The sequence below is a fragment of the Coregonus clupeaformis genome, chromosome 8 (genome assembly GCF_020615455.1).
Source record: "Coregonus clupeaformis isolate EN_2021a chromosome 8, ASM2061545v1, whole genome shotgun sequence".
Classification (NCBI taxonomy): Eukaryota; Metazoa; Chordata; class Actinopteri; order Salmoniformes; family Salmonidae; genus Coregonus; species Coregonus clupeaformis.
The window spans coordinates 30,809,073-30,832,324 of NC_059199.1; the positions used below are offsets into that span (position 1 = coordinate 30,809,073).

Below are 23,252 nucleotides of genomic sequence, written 5' to 3' on the forward strand. Positions count from 1 at the left end.
GAGCAAAAGCTTGGACCAACACCAGTCTTTGTAGGGTAACACTGACCACCAATGAAAGAAATTACATGAAATATCCGTTCATGAAATAATCAATAATATTTAACAGAGTAAGTGCATTTATTCCTTGTTTAAGTTGTACGATTAATCTTACAATTTTGGCTTACATACACAGGAAAGGGACTTTTGACCAAATACAGAGAAATGAATAAATAAAAGGTTGTTCAATATTTACAGACAAGAATAACGAATCTATTGAGTGTTTCTTTACATACAGATTAAAATGTATACCAAAGGCGAGATTATACAAACTTTATGGAAGCAACATAGATTCTGACGGTGAAACTGCATTCAATACTATGTTTAATCTGAATATTATCCAGTTGTATTAGCATTCATTAATCAATAATATTGTTTATATGTAACGAATGAGAAACATACACCCAAAATGTTGTGAAACGTTACATACATTTAGCCCACTATCAGGAAAATAAATTGGAGCATTGGGGTTTTTAATACTCATCTTGGCATTATAAACTCTTATCAAACAATCCAGACCACTATGTCCTCTCACAAAGGTGCATTAACAAATAGTTACAAACATACTGTAATGGTTGTGTACTGTAATGGTTGTAATGATTATTAGCAACCAGGGGCTATGTCCAGCCAAGTTCTGTACTATCACCATGGCAACAACAGATGACCCTTTTACCAAAGATTTTTATAACTAACCCAAGATAGACCAGAGCCTTTCATTTTCAATGGGAGCAAAATAATCATAGTGGGCAGAACAAGTAAGAAGGTGGGCAGAGCCAAGCACGAGCTAGTGAGATCCTATTGGCGCGTTCTAGCATTTATTTGCATATTTCCATTAGGGAACGCCTACTTTGTGAAGTGTGTGTGTGCAAGAACTCAATTCGCCCTTGCACTCCTTCTAAACAACACCATTTTTTGAAACTTTGGCAAAGGGTAAAGTTTACAAGACGTTGTCCACTCTGTTTGTTACAGATTCTAGTTTTGGAAACTGAAAACTGTATTGAGATAAAATGTTTTATCGAGGAAAGAATTTGCAGAATGCCGGCCAAAATCCATCTCGCTCCATCTTCTCCCAATGCCAGCCACTGGGCTTCCTCTCATCACCATATTTGGTAGTGAGTGGAAACACCAACCGGATGCTTCACATTTATACATCTGGTGAAATATCTGTCTCATTGTTTTATCTGTGCTTTTTTACGATCAGTGTTCATGTGAAACAATGAGACGATAGACAGTCCGAACTTAATACAGTGAAATGGGGGTAAGTAAACAAATAAAATAAAATACATTCCTCATTTGTATGCTTTACAGACAGAAAAGGGATGGCCATATACAGTGAAAGGATAGATAAGGAAAGGATGTGTTGTGTACAATTAGTTATATTTATCAAAAATGAAATGGTTTGTATTTGTTTATGTAATTTCACAGTTCATATTCAAGACATAGGCTATATTTTTCAGATTTGTATAAGCATTTTACATGGATTAAAAACACAGGACCCAACTAATAAAAAAACAACAGATTAAGTTGACAGTGAATATAAGCATTTTAGAACATTATAGCATTACATTTTTGTTTCCAAGCTGTTTTGAGTGCATGTGCGTGCATGTGTGAATGTAGCCTATTTGAGAGCATGTGTATGCTACTGACAGTACGGAAATAGTCTGGATCTGGATCAGAGCTCTACTTGACAGGTAAATCCCACTGTAAGCCATAAGTTACCATGGAGATGTCAGCATCACCGTAGATCTCTTGACAGCCAGTTAACCTGTATTTATGCAGGCTGCAAGTCAGACTTGACAATGTCAACTCTGCTGTTACATCAAACCTGGCAGCCATTTTAGACACACTGATAGAAATACAAATCGAAACCAAACCCAAAAGCTTCGCTGTGTTAAAACAGACATTCCAGCTTACAAAACATCCCTTTTTCTTTTTTTTTACACATAGGTGTACAATGTTTTCACAAATAGACAAAGCAAACTCCTTTAACCAAAAGCAGAGCACCATCAGCTATTTGTAGAGCTAAATTCCTGTGAAAAATCCAGTGGAATGTTGATCAGTTGCATGTGTGTACAACACAGTAGTAGAAAATAGGCCTCTAAAATCTCTGTGGGCAAAGTAGAATTGGGACAGGCTAAAAGCCTAAAAAACAAAAGCCCTAGATGAGCTCCTCCATCTTCATATACAAAAAATGCAATGTAATACCTCACATTCATCACTTCCAATCATCCAATCTTTATCAATGTCTTCTAACTCATACACTTGCAATCTGCATGGCTCTGTTTTGAGTGCCTTTAGTTTGCTCATTCCATACTGTCCACAGTTGGTTTATGAGCATTCTACCTCAGTGCTTCCCTTTTCATCACTGGTATCGTCATTAATCACCAGTCAAAAACAGAAAGACGAACAAATAACATCTGGAGTATTATGATTTTGAGAACCATATCCCGGCATAATATGTCCCAGCAAAATGCTTTGATTCTTTGAACACCTGACTGATAAAGAGCTTTGCTAAGGCCGGGGCATACATAGATGGACCCATTTAGAGACAGGGAATCCTATTACCTGTATTGGATCTCAGGAGCAGCAGTAGTCATGACCATTCGGTTAAATCCAGCCTTTGCTCTTTTAAAGTTCTCCCAGTTCCTCGGCCCAGCGAGGAAGGCAGAACAGAGAGGAAATGGATGGCAAAAATAGCAGGATGGCTCATTCTTGTTGCAAAGGGCCAGCCTAGTTTGTTACTAAGGGCCTGTCATGTCTCTGCAGCGTAGCACACAGAGCCCTGCTGCCACACCAGACAGCTGGTTGACTGACATCAGGGGCTTGGTGATCAGACATTTTGATGAGGCAGAATGGGATAGTGCTTAGTGGCAGGGGTCGAAGGGATATTTGGTGACCCCACCGTGAAGCTCGACCACTGCCTCTGTCCAGGAGATGAGGTCACCGGCCAGGTGACCTCCGCAGGAAGCCTGGCTGTAGATTTCATTGGGCGTGAGAACGCGGGACCACAACTGGAGGTCTGACATCTCGCCCACGAAGGACTGGGTGGCGTCAAATTGGCCACCTAGGGTGTCCTGTTAGGAAAGCACAGCGTTATTATTAAGAATAAAGGACCACAAAACATGTACAAGTACTATCTGTCCCACAATTAACGAACAAGACACAATTATTTAAACAGATTTGTCTTTGAGTTTTCCACCTTTTTTTCCTTTAAAACAAGGTTGGTTAGTTGCCAACAACGTTCTAAAACTAGGCAGTTCAGATCAATCAACCTTTGTACTTAAACCATCTCATGACCTAGTCTCATGTTAAGGTTAGGGTTAGGGGGAAGGTTAACTAACATGCTAAGTAGCAAAAAAGTAGTAAGTAGTTGCAAAATTGCTAATTAGCTAAAATGCTAAAGTTGTCCATTATAAGATTTGAACACGCAACCTTTGGGTTGCTAGACGTTCGCGTTATATGTAAGTAGTTGCAAAATTGTTAATTAGCTAAAATGCAAAAATTGTCTATTATAAGATTTGAACACGCAACCTTTGGGTTGCTAGACGTTTGCGTTATATGTAAGTAGTTGCAAAATTGCTAATTCGCTAAAATGCTAAAGTTGTCCATTATAAGATTTGAACACGCAATGTTCGCGTTATATGCCCACCCAACCTACTTTCGTTTTTTGCCTTAAGTAACCTTCTGTCTTATGTAACCATACCAAATGTAACATATCATACTAATATCAGTCTCTCAGATTTACATTTACTATGTTACGTCTAGTCTATGAGACCTGCTGGACGCTCTTGTCTAGTGCGACTTAGTTAGTGCATTCATCTTAAGAAAGCTAAGTGAGACAACCACATATCACAGTCACCAATGCACTGATTTCCAAGCTTAGTTTTTGGCAATAGCCTGTGTCTTCTCAGGACACAACTAGATGATAATCAGCTTTAACGATTGTATTAACAGCTTTTTGTGTTCTACAAAGCCTAAAATCAGCAAACACACACTGTAAGTGTGACAAGTAATTTCCGGTTCCTATCCCAGCTTTTATATGTTCTTCAGAACTTTGAGTATGCAAATTCATAGAAAGGAAACATATAGTTGTACCTGTTCCTGGCCCAGAATAAAGACTCCACCAGGCTTGATGGGATGCCATGCAGATAGATTCTCTCCAGATCCCCTTTTTACGCCGTCCTGGAAGGCCTCCCAATGCCCATTGTGTGTCGACCATGTCACACACAGATGGTGCCACTTCCCATCCGTCATTGCCATGGGCAATGTCACTGCCTGTGCAGGGAAATAGAGGCAATGGCTCGATTAACTAATTGCATGATTGGCTGATTGATTGATTGATTGGCTCAATCCAAAGAGTCTAAACAAAAGATTTCCATGAGTAAAAAGGGCAAGGTCACTGCCTGTTCGGAGAAAGAGAGATTATTACCAGGTTAATTGACTGTCACAGAACAGGGTATTAGTGTCATTGTCTTGGGCATTTAGAAAAATTACACCTTCAGAAGGTAAATTAAACACATGTTGTCATTTTTTTGAATTATATTTCGTGAAAGATTTGTCAGGTTTTTTGAACAGGTACAAATGGCCATCGCATTTCATGTAGTGTGCTTTCTTTTGTGTCAGTTCATAACAACATATCCTTCGGGTGCCATAGCTAGGCATCTCCCAGGTTGCACCACCAAATTCCCGAGTGGCGCAGCGGTCTAAGGCATTGCATCTCAGTGCTAGAGGCGTCACTACAGACCCTAGTTCGATTCCAGGCTGTATCACAATCCGGCCGTGATTGGGAGTCCCATAGGGCGGCGCACAATTGGCCCAACGTTGTCCGGGTTTGGCTGGGGTAAGCTGTCATTGTAAATAAGAATTTGTTCTTAACTGACTTGCCTAGTTAAATAATAAAAGAATAAAAAAAAGATCCCCTCGTCTGCGGGAAACCCTGCCTCATGCTGAGGTATGGGCCCAGACCATGTGTTTATCCTCACCTCCACCCTGTCATTAGACGCCTCTTCGAATGACTGTGCTAGGTAAGCTGTGGTCTTATGCCATTAGGGAGGATGATAGATGAGGACAGGGCCACTGTCTCTCAGGGGGTGAGAGCAGGCTGCAGCTGAACTGTAACTGCCTCCTGCCATGCTCCTTGAGGACAGGAGATACATTGAATTCTGGTGCCTGATTGGATGAGAATGGAGTCACCTGACACTGAGGTGTGAGCTTGCTTGCCTTGAGGTGACTGATTTTCCACTTGTGCTGCCAATGGGGCAACTGACTGATAGGTTTAGAAATTGTTGCAAATTTATTAAAAATAAACAACTGAAATATCACATTTACATAAGTATTCAGACCCTTTACTCAGTACTTTGTTGAAGCACCTTTGGCAGCGATTACAGCCTCGAGTCTTCTTGGGTATGACGCTACAAGCTTGGCAAACCTGTATTTGGAGAGTTTCTCCCATTCTTCTCTGCAGATCCTTTCAAGCTCTGTCAGGTTGGATGGGGAGCGTTGCTGCACAGCTATTTTCAGGTCTCTCCAGAGATGTTCAATTGGGTTCAAGTCCGAACTCTGGCTGGGCCACTCAAGGACATTCAGAGACTTGTCCCGAAGCCACTCTTGCGTTGTCTTGGCTGTGTGCTTAGGGTTGTTGTCCTGTTGGAAGGTGAACCTTCACCCCAGTCTGAGGTCCTGAGCACTCTGGAGCAGGTTTTCATCAAGGATCTCTCTGTACTTTGCTCCGTTCATCTTTGCCTCGATCCTGACTAGTGTCCCAGTCCCTGCCACTGAAAAACATCCCCACAGCATGATGCTGCCACCACCATGCTTCACCGTAGGGATGGTGCCAGGTTTCCTCCAGACGTGGCGCTTGGCATTCAGGCAAAAGAGTTCAATCTTGGTTTCATCAGACTAGAGAATCTTGTTTCTCATGGTCTGAGAGTCTTTAGGTGCCTTTTGGCAAACTCCAAGCGGGCTTTCATGTGCCTTTTACTGAGGAGTGGCTTCCGTCTGGCCACTCTACCATAAAGGCCTGATTGGTGAAGTGCTGCAGAGATGGTTGTCCTTCTGGAAGGTTCTCCCATCTCCACAGAGGAACTCTAGAGCTCTGTCAGAGTGACCATCGGGTTCTTGGTCACCTCCTTGACCAAGGCCCTTCTCCCCCGACTGCTCAGTTTGGCTGGGCGGCCAGCTCTAGGAAGAGTCTTGGTGGTTCCAAACTTCTTCCATTTAAGAATGATGGAGGCCACTGTGTTCTTGGGGACCTTCAATGCTGCAGAAATGTTTTGGTACCCCCAGATCTGTGCCTCGACACAATCCTGTCTCTGACCTCTACGGACAATTCCTTCGACCTCATGGCTTGGTTTTTGCTCTGACATGTACTGTCAACTGTGGGACTTTATATAGACAGGTGTGTGCCTTTCCAAATCATGTCCATTCAATTGAATTTACCACAGGTGGACTCCAATTAAGTCGTAGAAACATCTCAAGGATGATCAATGGAAACAGGATGCAACTGAGCTCAATTTCTGAATACTTATGTAAATTAGGTATTTCTGTTTTTAATTTTTTATACATTTGCAAACATTTCTAAAAACCTGTTTATGCTTTGTTATTATTGGGTATTGTGTGTAGATTGCTGAGGATTTGTATTTATTTAAACAATTTTAGAATAAGGCTGTAACGTAACAAAATGTGGAAAAAGTCAAGGGGTCTGAATATTTTCTGAAGGCACTGTATGTCTGACACATCACAGTAGGAAACCTTATAGTAGAAGAGTGTATGTGTGTAAAAAGTGAGGGAAAATAATATATATCTTTGCAAATTGGTCACTAGGTGAAACTACGCAAAATAATAAATCATGCTCTTACCTTGTCGTTGACCAGTAGTTCCATGGGGTTGTTGCCCCATTCGATCAGAACCAGTTCATTGGCCTGTCCCGGTACAGAGTAGGAGAAGGGCGTGCCGAGGCCAGGCCCTGATCCCCCTTTTATCCAGAGGCAGACGCTGAGGGCGAAGATTTCGTTGAGTAGGGTCCTCTTTATCCTTCCATACATGTAGTTAGTGCGCATAGGGAAGCCAATCTGGAAAGCATCTGGACTCTTTGGCTTTTTCCGGGTACCTGTTGGGATACAAAACAACAAAATATGAGCAATGAACAGCTGATACTGAATATCTGTACCTGCAAATTCAACTGGGAATGCATGATATAACTTGGAAAATAGTATACAGTATCAAAGTGGGTTATTATCAGAGTTTCAATACCAGGGTCAGTGTTCCTGTGGTTAAGGTGGCTGAGCACAGTTTCAAGCTTGTTGTGTCCACGGCCAAGAGGTCTTGGAGCCGGCGGCTTGCTGTTATAGGATGGACGAGGATGATGGCCATGGTCGTCATTGCCATGGTGACCATCGTCATGGTGACCATTTCCATGGTGGTCATCATGGTGGTCATCGTGAAGATCGTGGTGGTCGTCATGGTGATCATCATGATGGTCGTCATGGTGTTCGCCATTACGGTCGTCATGATGGTCATCATGGTGATTGTCATTGTGGTCGTTATGGTGGGTGTCATGACGGCCATGGCTACGATCATAATGGCGGTCATAGTGTCGGTCATAGTGATGTTCGTCATGGTGACTGTTTTGACGGTTGTTGTGGCGGTTGTTGTGGCGGGTGGGGGTGGGGGTGTGGGTGTCGTGGTGGTCATCACGGTGATCGTCGTGGTGACTGGGTACATGGTGGTCATCGTGTCGATCATCATGGTGGTCGTCGTGGTGACCGGGTCCATGGTGGTCATCGTGGTGGTCATCGTGGTGGTCGTCATGATGGTCATCGTGGTGGTCGTCATGGTGGTCATCGTGGTGGTCATCATGGTGATCATGATCATGATGCCCACCGTAGTGATTGTTGAGCTGCTTCTCAAGTGCATTGATTTTGCGTTGCAGGAGGTCTCTCAGTGAGCTTGAGTAGGAGCTGGAGGAATTCCTGGCCTGGAGAAAGAGACAATTATTCATAGTTATTATAGGAAATGTTTGCGTACCTTATTAGTCCATGTGCTTGGTTATTAAAACTTAGTGGAGCAAACTAGAATATCAGTTGGAATTTATTTCCATAATAGGACTTTTAAAGAGCTGAAAAAAGTATTTTTTCAAGGATGCTCAAATTCATGTTTTGTTTTAAAGACACCTCTTCTACTTTAGCCCATTCTGGGTTGCTTACTTCGGTCATATTGTGCTACCCCTAATCTCTTAAAGTGGGCAGATAAAAAATAATTTGGTTGGGATAAAGACATTTAAAGGCGGCCCCTACCTTCCTGTCAACTTCCTTCCTTTCCTCCATCTACTTCTGTCAGTGTCTCTGATCAAATCCGGCTTTACCCATTGCCACAGCTCACCCAGATTATTAGCTCGTCACAATGGATGATGCTAATTGGCATTGAAGGTGGCTACCACCCTGCAATGCTTAGACATCGGTTTGTGGCATAGACATCCTGTTAGGTGACGGAACTCCAATCTCAGCTGTACTGTCTTTGTCTAACACCCTCAAGACAGAGGATTTTTGGTAACACTTTCTATGGACCACCAGTGTTAATAAGTGTTATTAATGCTTGTATAGGCTATAGGCCTCTAAGTTGTCTTATAGCAAGGTTTTTTGGTAACACTTTTATTTTTAGAGCCTGACCGATATACACTACCAGTCAAAAGTTTGGACACACCTACTCATTCAAGGGTTTTTCTTTATTTTTTACTAATTTTTACATTGTAGAATAATAGTGAAGACATCAAAACTATGAAATAACACATATGGAATCATGTAGTAACCAAAAAAGTGTTTAACAAATAAAAATATATTTTATATTTCAGATTCTTCAAATAGCCACCCTTTGCCTTGATGACAGCTTTGCACACTCTTGGCATTCTCTCAACCAGCTTCATGAGGTAGTCACCTGGAATGCATTTCAATTAACAGGTGTGCCTTCTTAAAAGTTAATTTGTGGAATTTATTTCCTTCTTAATGCATTTGAGCCAATCAGTGACAAGGTAGGGGGGGTATACAGAAGATAGCCCTATTTGGTAAAAGACCAAGTCCATATTATGGCAAGAACAGCTCAAATAAGCAAAGAGAAACAACAGTCCATCATTACTTTAAGACATGAAGGTCAGTCAATACGGAACATTTCAAGAACTTTGAAAGTTTCTTCAAGTGTAGTCTCAAAAACCATCAAGCGCTATGATGAAACTGGCTCTCATGAGGACCGCCACAGGAATGTAAGACCCAGAGTTACCTCTTCTACAGAGGATAAGTTCATTAGAGTTACCGGCCTCAGAAATTGCAGCTCAAAAAGAAATGCTTCACGGAGTTCAAGTAACCGACACATCTCAACATCAACTGTTCAGAGGAGACTGTGTGAATCAGGCCTTCATGGTTGAATTGCTGCAAAGAAACCACTACTAAAGGACACCAATAAGAAGAAGATACTTTCTTGGGCCAAGAAACATGAGCAATGGACATTAGACCAGTGGAAATGTGTCCTTTGGTCTGGAGTCCAAATTTGGAGATTTTTGGTTCCAACCGCCGTGTCTTTGTGAGACGCGGTGTGGGTGAACGGATGATATCCGCATGTGTATTTCCCACCGTAAAGCATGGAGGAGGAGGTGTTATGATGTGGGAGTGCTTTGCTGGTGACACTGTCAGTGATTTATTTAGAATTCAAGGCACACTTAACCAGCATGGCTACCACAGCATTCTGCAGCGATACGCCATCAAAGAGAGTGAAGGAGTGCTGCATCAGAAGACCTGGCCTCCACAATCACCCGACCTCAACCCAATTGAGATGGTTTGGGATGAGTCGGACCGCAGAGTGAAGGGAAAAGCAGCCAACAAGTGCTCAGCATATGTGGGAACTCCTTCAAGACTGTTAGAAAAGCATTCCAGGTGAAGCTGGTTGAGAGAATGCCAAGAGTGTGCAAAGCTGTCACCAAGGCAAAGGGTGGCTATTTGAAGAATCTGAAATATAAAATATATTTGATTTGTTTAACACTTTTTTGGTTACTACATGATTCCATATGTGTTATTTCATAGTTTTGATGTCTTCACTATTATTCTACAATGTAGAGAATAGTAAAAATAAAGAAAAACCCTTGAATGAGTAGGTGTGTCCAAACTTTTGACTGGTACTGTATATTGTTTCATCTATATTATCGGCCGATATTGGCCTTTTACCGATATATCGGCCGATAATTCTACTAATAACCGATATTCAATAAATGGAATGGAAAAAAAGTGAATCTCATGCTTATCTGAACACTAGCGCCCATTCTCATTTTCATTATTATCACAATGTAAGAAATCAACATTTGAAGCAAATTTCTTGGACAATTAATATTTTGGATGGCAATTTAAGAGAACTTGGTGTGGAAGATTTCCCTGCTGTAAAACACTAAATCGGCATCAGTAAGTTTTGTCACACAAAAAAATCAGAATCGTTATCGGACCCAAAAAATACATATCGGTTGGGCTTTACTTTCGATGAACCACAAGTGTTGGTGTTAGTAGTGCTTGTATAGGATATACGCCTATAGCAAGTCTTATAGCAAGTCTTACAATTCATTATAGAGTGCTATAATCACTTTAAGCAAATTGATAACACAGATGGTTCATGGTGAGAAACAGAATCAATTAGAACCAAAAAATAATCTTTCAGAATCCCAAAAATGTTGGTCAATTAAGTTGGATTTTGTATATACAGGAACTTCCTTAATGCATGGGAAAATTAAGAAGAAAAAAAAAACGGTGTTCAGTTCATTGTTAGTGTCAATGGTCATATGTCATACAATCACTCAACAGGACCTTCTCCTAGGCTTCATAAATTCCAATGGGATCAGTGCAATATATCCTCTAGGGTGAGAGTCAGGATAGTTAACTAATCAACTTAGTTCTTCCTACGCATGCACATGGATGGAGCTTGGGCTGTAGGCCACTGATTATCCTCACAGCATGAGAGAAAGCCGGAACACCCTTTGTCGTGCTTCATTTCAGGTCAGTAGCGAGACAAACAGTACCCCATAGTGACGCATAAGATAACTTAAATTCACACAAAGGGCAAATAAGCTTCCTATCCCTTTTCCTACTCATCCTTTGTTGTTGTTCCCACTCACCTGCAAGTTCTCCAGCCTCTCCTTGAGTGTCTGTAGTGTTTTCCTAGTCTGCTCAGGGGAGAAGGCCCCATGCTTGCTCCCAGAGTTGTCCTTCCCTCGGTGGTGTGGGTCCGATCGATGCCCATTGTTCAGTGGGTAGTGTGGGTTCCCGTGGTGGTTAGCATCATGGTAGGAGTGGTGCGAGCTCGGGTGATGGGTGTTGTGACGCGGGGGTCCATGGTGGTCGTCGTGATGGTCATCATGATGACCCATCCCCCGGCCAAAGCCCTCACAGAGGGTCAGCTTGGCAGTCAGTTCCCTGATCGTCTCCCGCTGGTCTAAGATGGTCTCTTTTTGCCGCACCAGGCTCTCGCGAAGGTGCAGGATGGTGGATTTGGCCTCATCTGATATTCCTATCCCCATTGACCTCCTGCCGTTACCATTGGGCGCCCCTGCAGCAGGTCCATGATGCCCATTACTGCTGGGTCTGTCGTGGACAGGTCCATGTGCTGCCCCACCTGGTGTGAAGCAGCTGGGGTCTGCTTCCGCTGGAATCGGGGTGCAAACAAACTTGGGCTGGGCTCCATAGTCATAGTCTAATCCCGGCACACTAACAAGAGCCATTGAGGAAGATATGAGAGTATAAAAGAGTAGAGAAAAAATTGGGAAAGAGGGTAGGATGAAACCTGGAAGTACTCCGCTCCAACACATTTGCCCTGTAGGCAAAAGCATCAGGGGTGGGATGGCGTTGTTGGCCATCTTCTCTCCTGTCAAGGGAGAGTGTCCTTCCACGCTTTATTTTTGGTGTGATGTATACCACGAGTAGAGGTCATTTGGTGCGGATGGCAATCTGATTTTACACATGGCAAAACAGTCCCAAATTCCGTGTCCAACAGGGTAAATTCCTTCAAGAAGTATTCCAACACGCAGGACCTTGTCTCAGCCAAAGCCGTTAGTGGTTCATCACTGTGCCACTGTATCAAACCACGCAGACTGGCTCCATAACAGGACAAATGGGTGTTGACGCGTCCTTTTCCACTGTTCAGGGAAGAGGGTTCTGCCTCCAGGTGATCCCTCTTGGCACAGCGTGCCTCTTGTGTTCGGCAGCCAAAATTATCCCTTTATAGCCGGCTTCTATCCATCTGTGATGTTCAATGGTGTTCTCATCTGGAAGGAAAAGACAAAGGCGATAAGTCATAAATGTCATTGACACTTAAAAACTTTACAGGAAATACTTTTTTTAAGTCTTGGGAAATGCTATCACTTCAGTGAATAGACAACAACAGCAACATACGAGGCCATGATCAGAAGTACATTGATATACTGAACAGTACAGAGCAATAGGATGGCGATGACAGAACTCGAGCAGAACAGGGGTGGGTAGTAATGGAGCAAGGGTCATAAAGAATTGAAATACAATTATTTAGTCAATCAGTCACCGCTATTGGTTTTCAATGAGCCAGCAATGGCCTGGAGTGAATGACGTCAACAGCTGAGAACCCCCCTGGCCAGTGTAATCAGATTACAAGGCAGCCAGCAGGATGCAGTTAATGAATGATGGTTTTCATTTTAATGTGGACAGGCAGGCAGTTTACTATGCAGGGGGTTATTCATAGTGGAACAACAGGGGAACAGTTGTGCAAGACAAGGGGCTATCATCAAAGAAGATGTATTGAAAGAGCCGCAAATAGTGCCAGTGTGATTGAGGAGGTGTGTACAGACTAGGAAAGCACCGTAGCCATGAGTTACAATGTACAGTAATGGAAAGAACTGCTCTTGACCAGGGATATAGTAGAATGCTGATTATGCATGTTTTTATCTGGGGAATAGCATTTACTGACCTTGAGCTAAATTAGCTTTGTTAGCGTTAATATTAATGTTATTCTTAATCAGAGATTGTCGTCCATCAAACCACCTAAATGACTTCAGCAAACATTCTAAGAGTAGGTATAAGGCCTCAACTAATCCAGGAGTTCCTGAATAGGGGGTCAGACAGAAAGTGAGGCAAAACTAGGAGAAGGTAACAGATAGCTCAAAGACACTGCCTTATAAGCCTCTTTCCCATCCCCATGGCTATCATCAATTCACCACACATACCGATAGGCCTACTTAAAATATAATCCCCAGTCCTATATTTTTATGAGATTATTGAGAGTTGATTGATTTGCCACATTAATCATACGTAATCCAGTGTATTTAAAGGTAGACTCAGCGAAATGATGTTGCCACAAGCAGCACCACAGATATTGAGATGAGCGAGATGCAACACTTCGCTCTCACACAGTCACACACAGTATCTGCGCAGGTGCATGGGTTCGCTTCACGCTATTACAGCATGGTAGCCATGGGACCAAAAGAGCGGAGAAGTTGAGCTTTGCGCTTCAACGCTCTTAGTTGTTGCAGAAATTTACCCACTATGCTGTTTACTTTCTGCATCTACGTCATATCGCTGAGTATGCCTTTAATCAGATATATTCTGAATAATACATAAAATATAAATGTGTCAATGTCAAGTTGGCAATTGTTTATGTCAGCAAGCTATATTTCAGCATCTACAGTGGATTAGAAAAATAATGTGTTTAACTATTTTCCTTCTGTAAATTTACAGCAGGAATGATATAATGTTTTACAGTAAGGAAAATAGTACTGTAACATACATCTTTGCTGTAAAGCAAAATTACAGGTTTAAGTTTGCAACTCTGGTGCCAGTATAATGCTGTAAATGTACAGTGAAATTATCCCTGAAATCTAAATGTAAGAAAAATAATACATTTGTACATAAAATACATTTATTAAAATTGGTAACTGTTAAGAAGATTAACAACAAATCAACAACAGAATTGACAATAGAAGTAAGAACTGTTAACACATATGTAACCAAATAAGATCCTCATTACAACACTAATTAAAAACTATATTGTGTGCCTGTGTGTGTGTGTGGTGTGGGGGAGAAAGAGAGACAAAAGACAGAGAGGGAGATGGAGTTAAAATTGGGATTGGGTACAATCTTAGATCCATGGTCATCAGGGCAACTATTCGGGGTAAGGGGGTTCAGAGGCGGTGAAACACACAACGGGACAGTTTGGGCGGGAGAGCATCCAGGAGAGAGAACTCGGCGCAGCATCAGGTGTTCCTCATGGGGCTCCGTAACAATCCTCCTCAGTTCTGATTTGTCAGCTCTTCTCACCCCTAGGACAAGCATAGAAAAATAAAGAATAGAATGAGAGACAGAGAGCACCAGGGCTGTTACTCTGTGGGTACAAAAGATAGGTGACAAGGGATATATCAAGCTGGTGTCGTGTGTGTGTGTGTGTGTGTGTGTGTGTGTCAGGAGGTTGGTGGCACGTTAATTGTGGATGACTGGCTCATGGTAGTGGCTGGAGCGGAATCAGTGGAATGGTATCAAATACACCAAACACATGATTTCCATGTGTTTGATGCCATTCCATTCGCTCTGTTCCAGCCATTATTATGAGCCGTCCTCCCTTCAAAAGCCTCCACTGGTGTGTGTGTGTTTGTGTGTGTGTGTGTGTGTGTGTACTGTACTTACCTCACTAGAGGTCTTTAATCAAACTCAGTGAGCTCTTGGAAGAATGGGGCAATGTAGGGGTTGAAAACAGCTGGCTTCCTCTGGGCCACCTTGTCACTTTGTCCGATCTTCAGGATTCATCATCTTGGGTTGATTCGAACCTGTACAGCCATGTATCCAATATAGTTTATGAAATCAATTGAGGTACCTCAAACCCTAGCTATCTAATAAAACATTGCTATAGCCAACACAATACCACATTTTCCTTTCTTTCTGTGCCAACTAATGTTTGCATACTACTGGTAAAGTAGTGGCCTCCCGAGTGGCGCAGTGGTCTAAGGCACTGCATCGCAGTGCTAGCTGTGCCACTAGAGATCCTGGTTAGAATCCAGGCTCTGTCGTAGCCGGCCGCGACCGGGAGACTCATGGGGCGGCGCACAATTGGCCCAGTGTCGTCCAGGGTAGGGGAGGGAATGGCCGGCAGGGATATAGCGCAGTTGATAGAGCATGGTGTTTGCAACGCCAGGGTTGTGGGTTCGATTCCCACGGGGGGCCAGTATGCAAACAAAAATAAAATAATGAATGCACTCACTAACTGTAAGTCGCTCTGGATAAGAGCGTCTGCTAAATGACTGAAATGTAAATGTAAAGTGAACAGGTTTAGCTAATACTGTAACATTATGGAACAATGTTGTTGCGAGGTTATACGGACACGGACATGCCACAGGGTTGTGACAGCTAAGGAGGACACGGTCCCGGTGTTGCCTTTCATGCTCTCACAAAAGCTCTGACGAAGGCCTTGAGGCCGATACGTAAGGCTTATTAAAGAGCAGTGATACTATCAAGACAGTGATACTATCAAGAGCAGTGATACTATCAAGAGCAGTGTGCGGGTTTCTTCTTTTTTTGTCAGCCATTTATGCTCTTCCCATTGAGTAGACTGTATCTCGGTGACATCTAGATGGCTACCAATATTCGTTATTACTTGTGTGGGCTGCTATCCTACTTGAAATATAAAAAATATATTTTTTAATTGGCCACGTTACTAGCGTAACGAAACTGTGATAGAGCTGCCCAGTGGAAGCAGGCACCTCGATACAACACCGGTGCACTGGTCATTCTCATTGGCTTTAGTGGCTGAGGCTCGCGAGTAGTTTAACGGCCCTCGACATGGTTTGTGTAAAATGCGGCCTGTTCATCCGGGGGAAAGAAACGTTGCGCCAGTAATATGGGTCATATCCAATGGTCATATCTTTTTAATTGCTAGAAACAAGCTGTTTTCTCTGTAGTAATGGTGAAAACATAATGGTTAGGAATCTGCGCTCAGTTTATTCTCTATGGCACTCAGAAGCTGCGGGTACAGCGAAGCCTATCATCACAGCAATTATTATCTGGGAGATTGTTTTCTAGCTCACACAGCAAGATATTTACAAAGCAATTTAGAGCAGACTGAAATGGCTTGTGTCAACCTGAGCTAGCTAACTAGCTAGCTAAGTTAGCTAGGAAAACATGCAGTAATTCCACGTTGGCTAGCAATAAAGATACTTATGAATAAGTCAAGGTACAGTACCTACCCAGCAGCTGCTGAACATTTTCTTCCACTTCACAGAAGCTTCAAAAATATATTTCATAAAATAGTCTGATATTCATGTGGCTCACCGGACAGCATGAGGTTGGCGCCTGAAACGGATCTTTGTATCTCTACAGTAGGCATAAGCTATTACAATAAAGAAATACAGTATGTTAGAGTAATTTTTACAGGAGGCTTCCAATTACAGTTAATAACAGTATTTTTTCCAGCATTTTACCCATAATATAGTGCAATCTACAGCATTGATGCTGTAAAACAGATTTACAGTATTTTACTGTACATTCTACAGTGTTTTATTGTTGAAATTACAGAAAGGTCTTACAGTGTAGTGAGAGATTCTGGCAATTACTCTGTTTTTCAACGTACCCAGAGTCAGATGAACTCGTGGATACCATTTTTATGTCTCTGCATGCAGTATGAAGGAAGTTAGCATTGGCTCGCAAAAGTACCTCTTACTTCATGTATACTGCACGCAGAGACATACATTTTTTATCCACAAGTTCATCTGACTCTAGGTAAATAGTAAAAAAACGAAATTGCTTGAATCTCACACTATCCCTTTGCGTTATTGTTTAACAACATGTTAATACAATGTTGTTTCTAGAATAAAAAGTGTACGTGCCTTGGGAATTTACTTAAATAAGGAATTAAATAATTGGTCTTTTTACTATAATTAAGATTTTGGTTGTCACCAGATAATACCATTTATTTAATACAATTTAATATGCCATTATTTGTTACAAAACAGCCACCATCTACAACGTTTGTAATTAAGACTGATGTTTATAGTTGTCTATGAGCAATATGTATACTTTCAATTAATGTTGGACCTAACTTCTCATTCTAGATCAAATGCACTATTGACATTGACATAATTCTAAAATATATATTCAGAGCCATCATAAAGTACATAATTTTTAGATGAGCCTTACCAAGTCTTGCTCAAATCATCATTATCATGTGTTTCTACTTCTTTGCTCCTTTCTGCTTCACTGCTCCTTCATAGAGCAATTACAGTAACACTGATACTTCCTATAGGTTATAAGTAATCTGTTAGCTGCCTTTTAAATGGACACTTCAGGATTTTGGCAACGAGGCCCATCATCTACTTCCCCAGAGTCAGATGAACTCGTGGATACCATTTTTATGTGTCTGTGTCCAGTATGAAGGAAGTACGAGATAGTTTCGCGAGCCAATGCTAACCAGTGACGGGCGCAATGACTGGAAGTCTAGTCATTATGCTAATTATAGTTAGCAAATGTGCTAACGCTAGTTAGCAAATTCCTTCAAACTGCACGCAGAGACATAAAAATGGTATCCACGAGTTCATCTGACTCTGGGGAAGTAGATAAAGGGCCTCATTGCCAAAATCCTGAAGTATCCTTTTAATAAGTCAATGGATTGACAAAATGTTGTGTTAGTCATTGTTTTGGGCGACTACCTACGCACAAAGAATCTTCCCAAGCCTTGGCAAGTCACAGTCTTCTGACCAGGAGGGACTTTCCTCCTCCCAAGGTTGACTCACTAATAGGATTCCCAGGATTAATACCTGAGGGTAGGGCAGAGGATTGGCCCTGGACTGCTCACTTCAGAAAGTCAAAGCATTGTTATCACATGGGTCAGAGAAGCTGGGCCAGTCTACAGGCCACAAGCCAATTCAAGCTAGACGTGGGTTGACGTCTCCATATGCCCTGTCCCATTGCTTTTAAGAAGCTTTTCCTCCTCATGCCCTGTTATGCTTGATTCATGCCCCACGGCATGCATATTGAACAGTGCTGATTGGCATGTAAACCTGGCACAGTGATGCATCCTGTTGCTTGAACGTGACTAACTAATGAAAGCCTGTGATCAATAAGAAAGAGTAGAGAGGAGACAAGGGTTAACCTTGACGCAATATATAGAGCATTTGCAGATATTTGCCCTCCACAAATATTGTCATAGAATAAAAGTGTTCAGTATAGGTGCTAAGAATGGTACACAATTTCCTTTAACCTAAATCTAAATTAAAGTTTAAAAAATGTACTATATATCACATCATGGGTTTGTATCATATATAATATAATGCGTATATACTTAGCACACTTGCTGTGTAGACATAGAAATTCAACACTTAAAGGACAACTTTTCAACCTCATATTCATAATCTCCAGCACCAAATCAGTGTCTACATTTGTGAAAACAGCGCGTTTCTATGATCTGTGGTGAAAAAGAAAAGTCCCCCAAAAAATGCTTATCTGTGACATCACAGGGTAGGATTAAAAGTTTTAAAAAACACTGATTTTCAAAACCTGCAACAAGTTTCTAGCCCAAGGGAGGGCATTTTCTTGCTCCCCACGTCACCGCGAATCTCAGTGTTTGAAAGTCACGGTGTAACTTTTGATAAAGTCATTGGGTAGAATTTTTTACTTTATACTTTTTTCTACAAAACTTAGAAATGTGCCGTTTTCACTTATGTTGACACTGGTATTGTGCTGGAGATAATGAAATGAGGTTGAAAAGTGGTGGAGTTGCCCTTTAACACGTACAGTGTGGCTCTCGTTCATTCTTTGGGCCCCTCTGTGCCATATCCTTCTGTGCTACCCCCGACTGTGTAGCACAATTACAGTGTACCACCACAGACTGGTCCATCCATGTAATTACTAAAACACAGTCTAAGTGGGACCCATGCTGTTTCCAACAAGTGTTTTGTTAACTGGAGTTTTAAAAAAATCAGTAACAGCAACATGTGTTCAACAGATCCTTCATTTTGGCTAAACATGCTTGCCAATAACACTAAATAGGCTGAGCCATGTTGATCTCACTGCAAGGGTTGAAGCAAAGGTCTAAAGGTTGTGCCCCTGACTTAACCTCAACCATGACACAATGTGACATTTACCTCTGGGCAGCTATCAGGATCCTGCAAGACAGGTCTCTCCTGACTGTACAATTGTTGACCATGCCTTCAAAAGCTCATCAAGTGTGTTAAGAATAAAACACACACACTTAATCTGACCATAGATTAGTTGAAGCTGCAGAAGAGCCAGTGTTTCATTGTAATCCACAGTGGAAAGGAAATGATCTAAAATAATGACTGCGTTGCCTTTCAATCTTTCGTTCTAAAATAACTTGTGAACTGTAGTATTCTCATGACCAATAAGAAATATCCGCAACAAATAAATAATTGTTTCTGTATTACCGCAACTAAGTAGAGAATATTTGAAGTTGCCAAACATGTGGGCCTGGGTCAAAGGTCATGTCATGACCTCGACACAAGCATGTGGCCACAAACACATCCAGAGAACAGCTGAAAGGCATAGGACTGAGAAATAGGCCTATAGTGGTGAATATTCCCCTTAACACAACCAAGGTGATTGTCTGACATCACACTATAAGTTCCCATGGACTCTGTGTACAGTAAAACACTGGTAACTGTCCATGACCACTACAATTAACTGTTATACAGTAGGAGCTTTGTAAACTAGCACTATCCAAACCTAACTTGGCACAGTGGAAGTGTTTCTGTACTGGGGAAATACCTTGTTATCCAACTATTTCGGACAAATTCTCTAGTCAAGCAATCATCATGTTGTGATTTAGCATTACACTCTTAGAAAAAAGGGTTTCAAAAGTGTTCTTCGGCTGTCCCCATAAGAGTGTACAGATAAATGACATTTCAATCTACTTCTCTATTCTATGTCTAGTGAAGCATAATCACAATACCACAGTACGAACTTGAGAAAATATGCAGTCGACAAACAAGATTCCAGAAATGACCATACATGTTGAAAATGGACAAATTACTAATAGTAAAAATATATAATCCAAATCCCAATGCAGCTTGAAAACAAATGTTTACAATTGCAGCAATACATTTGGTTACTCCATAGGAATTATTTTATTCCTAAATAAGCAGTCACAACTTATTTATTTCTACGACTTTGTCACGTCAAACTATTTCAGATCATGCCCCTATATACTGAAGTTGAAATATCACATTTGATCCAATGGAAACTCTGGCTATTGTAGAATTGATTTACATGGAAAAACCTTTATCCTTTTCAAAAGTGACATATTATAGGCATTTAACACTCTTCCACAGTGAGTGAGATCAATAAAAGCTATGCCTACAAATTTGAGCATATTGTTTTATACTACCTTCTTCTGAAACCAAGACTTCCCCAGAGAGAAAGAACAGCACCCTACAACTTTGGAGACATTTACTTTAAATCAGAAAGGCTCAACTCTCTGTTTCTAAAATACAGTTATAGCCAGGCTCTATCAACCATTTGGACAAAGCAAAGCAGATTATCCTAAAGGTAATCAAAAAATACCTTTTAGATTTGTATATCTTTTTTTAAAAATTGCAACAATCCCAAGGAGTAATAAGTGTTTTTAGGGCGAATAAGTTTTCTTACCTGGTCACAAGCTACAGAGTCCCAAGCTGGTTAGTCCATCCCCAAACACTGATCAGATTGAAAAGGATTTGCTCTAGGAGGATAATTTTAACTCTCTCTTCCTCTCCCTCCCTCTCTCACCACTTTGTTTAAATATCCTTCCACTCCTCCTGGTTCTCACGGTCAACCATTTTCTCGGTCAACCATTTTCTTGATTCTTCTTGGCTTTCTTTTTCAGACATCCATACGTACCCTTTCTCAGGTTCAGATTATTTCCCTACAGAGCTTTGGACACTGCTTTGCCCAAGAACACCCAAGCATTAAAATGTATCTGAGTATAATAAAGGTGTTTATGAGCATATATTTACATACATAAAAGTTGATTAATTAAGTCCAAGCAACTGATACATTGTGACTACACTATATTCTACTTCCACGTAACAGAACAAACTAGGGAACCATTTACAGTGCCTTCAGAAAGTATTCATACCCCTTGATGTATTCCACATTTTGTTGTATTACAGCCTGAATTAATGGTTTTAAACAAATGTTTCTCACCCGTCTACACACAATACCCCATAATGACAAAGTGAAAACATGTTTTAGAAATGTTTGCAAATGTATTGAAAATGAAATACAGAAATATCTCCTTTACATAAGTATTCACACCCTTGAGTCAATAGAAGCACCTTTGAGGGTGATTACAGCTTTGAATCATCTTGGGTATTTCTGTATCAGCTTTGCACATCTGGATTTGGGGAATTTCTCCCATTCTTCCTTGCAGATTTTCTCAAGCTCTGTTAAGTTAGATGGGGAGTGGTGGTGAACAGCAATCTTCAAGTCTTTCCACAGATTTTCAATGGGATTCAAGTCTGGGATTTGGCTGGGCCACTCAAGGACTTTCACATTCTTGTTCTGAAGCCATTCCAGCATTGCTTTGGCTGTATGCTTGGGGTCATTGTCCTGTTGGAACATACATCTTCACCCCAGTCTAAGGTCGTTTGCACTCTGAAGTAGGTTCTCATCAAGGATTTGCCTGTATTTGGGTTCCATTCATTGTGCCCTCTATCCTTGCCAGTCTCCCAGTCCCTGTCGCTGAAAAGGCAGAGTCTGGGTAGTTCCATATTTTTTCAATTTCCCAATGACGGCGACCACTGAGCTCTTGGAAACTTTCAACACTCTAGAAATTGTTTTATACCCTACCCCAGATATATGCCTCATCACAATTATATGTTGGAGATCTACAGACAGTTCCTTGGACTTCATGGTATAGTTTCTGCTCTGACATACACTGTCAACTGTAGGACCTTATATAGACAGGTGTGTTTCTTTCTAAATAATTTAATTGGCCACAGGTGGACTCCAATCAAGTTGTAGTGACAGCTCAAGGATGATCAAAGGAAATTGGATGCACCTGAGCTCAATTTAGAGTGTCATAGCAAAGGGGTGAAATACTTAGTAAATTAGATATTTCTGTATTTCATTGTCAATACGTTTGCAAAAATGTCTAAAAACATGTTTTCGTTTTGTAATTATGAGGTATTGTGTGTAGATGGGTTAGAGAAAAAAATTAAATTTAATCAATTTTGATCTCAGGCAATTTTGAACACAACAAAATGTGAAATAAGTCAAGGGGTATGAATTATTTCTGAAGGCACTGTATATAAAGCAAAGACCATTGGGGAAATAAAATAAACAAAATGCAAGGTTGTTATATGATACTGAACATACAATAGACTTCACATTATATTGATATGGCAAATACACTGCAGAAGCATTAAAGGAAAAGGTCATTTTTAAATATTGTTTGTAAATACCTTGATAAAAAAGGTGAAAGTTCCTTTTCACATACCTATAATAAGGATCAAATTAACCAAATCAGAAATATATTTGCTAATGCTAACTCTGCTTAAGGATTTCTGAGAGTTCAGAGAGTTTGGACAGAAGATGTTGGATAAGAGAGAGTAACAGATTCCTAGACGAAGCGAGGAGGATGGAAAAGAGAGGAGGAGGGTGGACAGGAGGAATAACAATGATGGCAGGAGGGAGTATGAGAGAGAGGGGAGATGGACATTAGACACTAATTGCCATGTGAACGTCAAGTAGTCCTAGCCAGCGAGAAGTCCTGGCCAGCGAGAAGTCCTGGCCAGTGATTCTTCGGTCCAGCCAGTGTGGCCTCTTATCTACTGAGGTCAATAAGAGTGGCATGGTCAGTGCACAACAGCAATTGGCATTTTAATAGCACTGCATCTGGTTGCACACGGCTGTTGTTGTTCTATATTGCTGACATTGAGAGCCTGGGTCACTCAGAGGGTCTACTGTAAAGTTGTGTTGAGAGTGAGCAAAAATGCAAGTGTTACATCAACTCTAATAGTGTTCAATTTAAAGTTATTTTGGGGACCTGCGTGGTTCTGGTACCGTTTCCGACCTACATTTCTGCTTATAAATCTATATGTGGACACCATCGATCGAAATGGCTTGAGCGGTAGCCCTGATTCTCATGGACACAGGAGTATGTCTCTTCTGCCTGTGTGAAGCAGGATGTGAAATCTGACACCACTTGAAGCTGGTATGTCCCTCCTACCATTTCATTCGCTCTTC

The 23,252-nt window shown here is 41.3% G+C and overlaps 2 protein-coding genes across 2 annotated transcripts in view; one reads left to right on the forward strand and one right to left on the reverse strand.

The window, feature by feature from the left end:
* Window positions 1-23,252, forward strand: part of LOC121571538 (voltage-dependent calcium channel gamma-6 subunit) — a 44,091-nt gene that overhangs the window by 1,508 nt on the left and 19,331 nt on the right. The gene's annotated exons all lie outside the window — the stretch shown is intronic.
* On the reverse strand, window positions 974-7,348 carry LOC123491372 (neuronal pentraxin-2-like). Its single transcript, XM_045221927.1, has 4 exons — window positions 7,288-7,348; window positions 6,894-7,144; window positions 4,132-4,311; window positions 974-3,110 (listed from the first exon to the last, which is right to left on the reverse strand). The coding sequence occupies exons 2-4, from the start codon at window positions 7,092-7,094 to the stop codon at window positions 2,901-2,903; spliced, it is 591 nt and encodes a 196-aa protein (XP_045077862.1). The 5' UTR covers window positions 7,095-7,144; window positions 7,288-7,348; the 3' UTR covers window positions 974-2,900.

Bases quoted from the DNA above. Each gene is read 5' to 3' on its own strand.
- LOC123491372 (XM_045221927.1), bottom strand. From the start codon at position 7,094: ATGCGCACTAACTACATGTATGGAAGGATAAAGAGGACCCTACTCAAC. The intron at 4,312-6,893 runs GTAAGAGCATGA...TTCCCTGCACAG, and splicing joins AACTACTGGTCAACGACAAG to GCAGTGACATTGCCCATGGC. The intron at 3,111-4,131 runs GTACAACTATAT...CTTTCCTAACAG, and splicing joins TTATTCTGGGCCAGGAACAG to GACACCCTAGGTGGCCAATT.